This window comes from Seriola lalandi, unplaced genomic scaffold (genome assembly GCF_002814215.2).
Source record: "Seriola lalandi dorsalis isolate HSWRI2012SDOR001 ecotype SW California unplaced genomic scaffold, Sedor1 jcf7180002046798, whole genome shotgun sequence".
NCBI lineage: Eukaryota > Metazoa > Chordata > Actinopteri > Carangiformes > Carangidae > Seriola > Seriola lalandi.
The window spans coordinates 1-1148 of record NW_019517361.1 but is presented as its reverse complement, the minus strand read 5'-3'; the positions used below and the strand labels follow the sequence as shown (position 1 = coordinate 1148).

The following is a 1148-nucleotide window of genomic DNA, read 5'->3' as shown; positions in this document are numbered from 1 at the left end:
ATCTTCTCTAAGGTCCACATGTGATAAATAGACTCAGGGCAGCAAACATACATTTACACACCGACACATACGCAGGTATACTGTACATGCTTTTACATACAGGCCGTAGTTTGGGGCAGATGATGTTGAGGAGCAGCGTAAGAATATCAAGAGTCAGGCTGAGCTGGCTGATCCTGGTTCTGATGCATGCTGGGATATCAGCCAACATAGAGGACAAGGCGTTCCTGCTGCTGAGGAGACGGGTGGTGGCCTGGAGAAGACACAACAACGACTCAGTGATGATATCTCAGTTGCTAGTATCTAGACTTTCCTGCTTATTGCTCCGTTTGGTTCCTTATCTTATTTAGAGCTCCGCAATGCAGTTGATTAGTACCTCGTGCTGGCTGTGGGGATAGCTGATGCGCGGCACATGCGTGTGGGCAAACAGGAAGTGGAATGTGACGGACAGGAAGGGCAGGTATCTCATCAGGGAGAAGTTCTGGTTGTGCAGAATCATGTGGTTCAGCCTGTCTGAGAACGACAGCCAATCCAGAGCCTCGCTCACACTATGCAGGTTGGGGTCTCTCACGCGCATGGACAGATAATTATCATACAGACCCTGAGGAAAGGGGGACACAAGTAATAATGAGGTGTGTTTCTTATGAAGTGCGAGGCCTTCAGAAGAAAGGACAGTGTGTTTATTACCTGAGAAACCTTTTCATACTCTCCACTGGATGAGGCCAAGTGGAGAATGTGCTGAAACCTCTGAGCTCCAACTCCTGAGCCCGGTGCCTCCTGGAACCCCTCGCCAATACGCTTCCTTAAAACACAAATTAGGACGATTAGTCGACATGTAGTTAGAGAGGGCCAAAGAAGCAGAGGGAGGGAACAGATAAGATAACGTCGTCTTTGATATGGAGGTGTAACAACTTCAGTATTGCCACTTCCTGCCCGTCTGAACACCCAGGACACCTGCTCTGCCTTTTTTATTGCACCAAAGGTTTCTCTTTCTTTCAAAACAAAATATAAAAAATCTTTCACAGACAACAGAAAGAACAGAGAGACTTATGACTATTATACAACCATTAACTGCTTTCTTGTTTTCACCAGATAATGCTCTGGTTTCTGCAGAGTCACAAAAATACAATCTAACACCTGTTTCATGGTCA

At 46.3% G+C, this 1148-nt stretch overlaps 1 protein-coding gene across 1 annotated transcript; it reads right to left on the bottom strand.

Moving 5' to 3' along the window:
* Window positions 1-100: 100 nt before the first annotated feature.
* On the bottom strand, window positions 101-799 carry LOC111648741 (chromosome transmission fidelity protein 18 homolog; the record flags this gene model as incomplete). Its single annotated transcript, XM_023398486.1, has 3 exons — window positions 101-250; window positions 374-598; window positions 685-799. Coding segments are annotated over 3 exons (490 nt in total), but the record flags the coding sequence as incomplete, so codon positions are not given.
* Between the last annotated feature and the right edge of the window lie 349 nt (window positions 800-1148).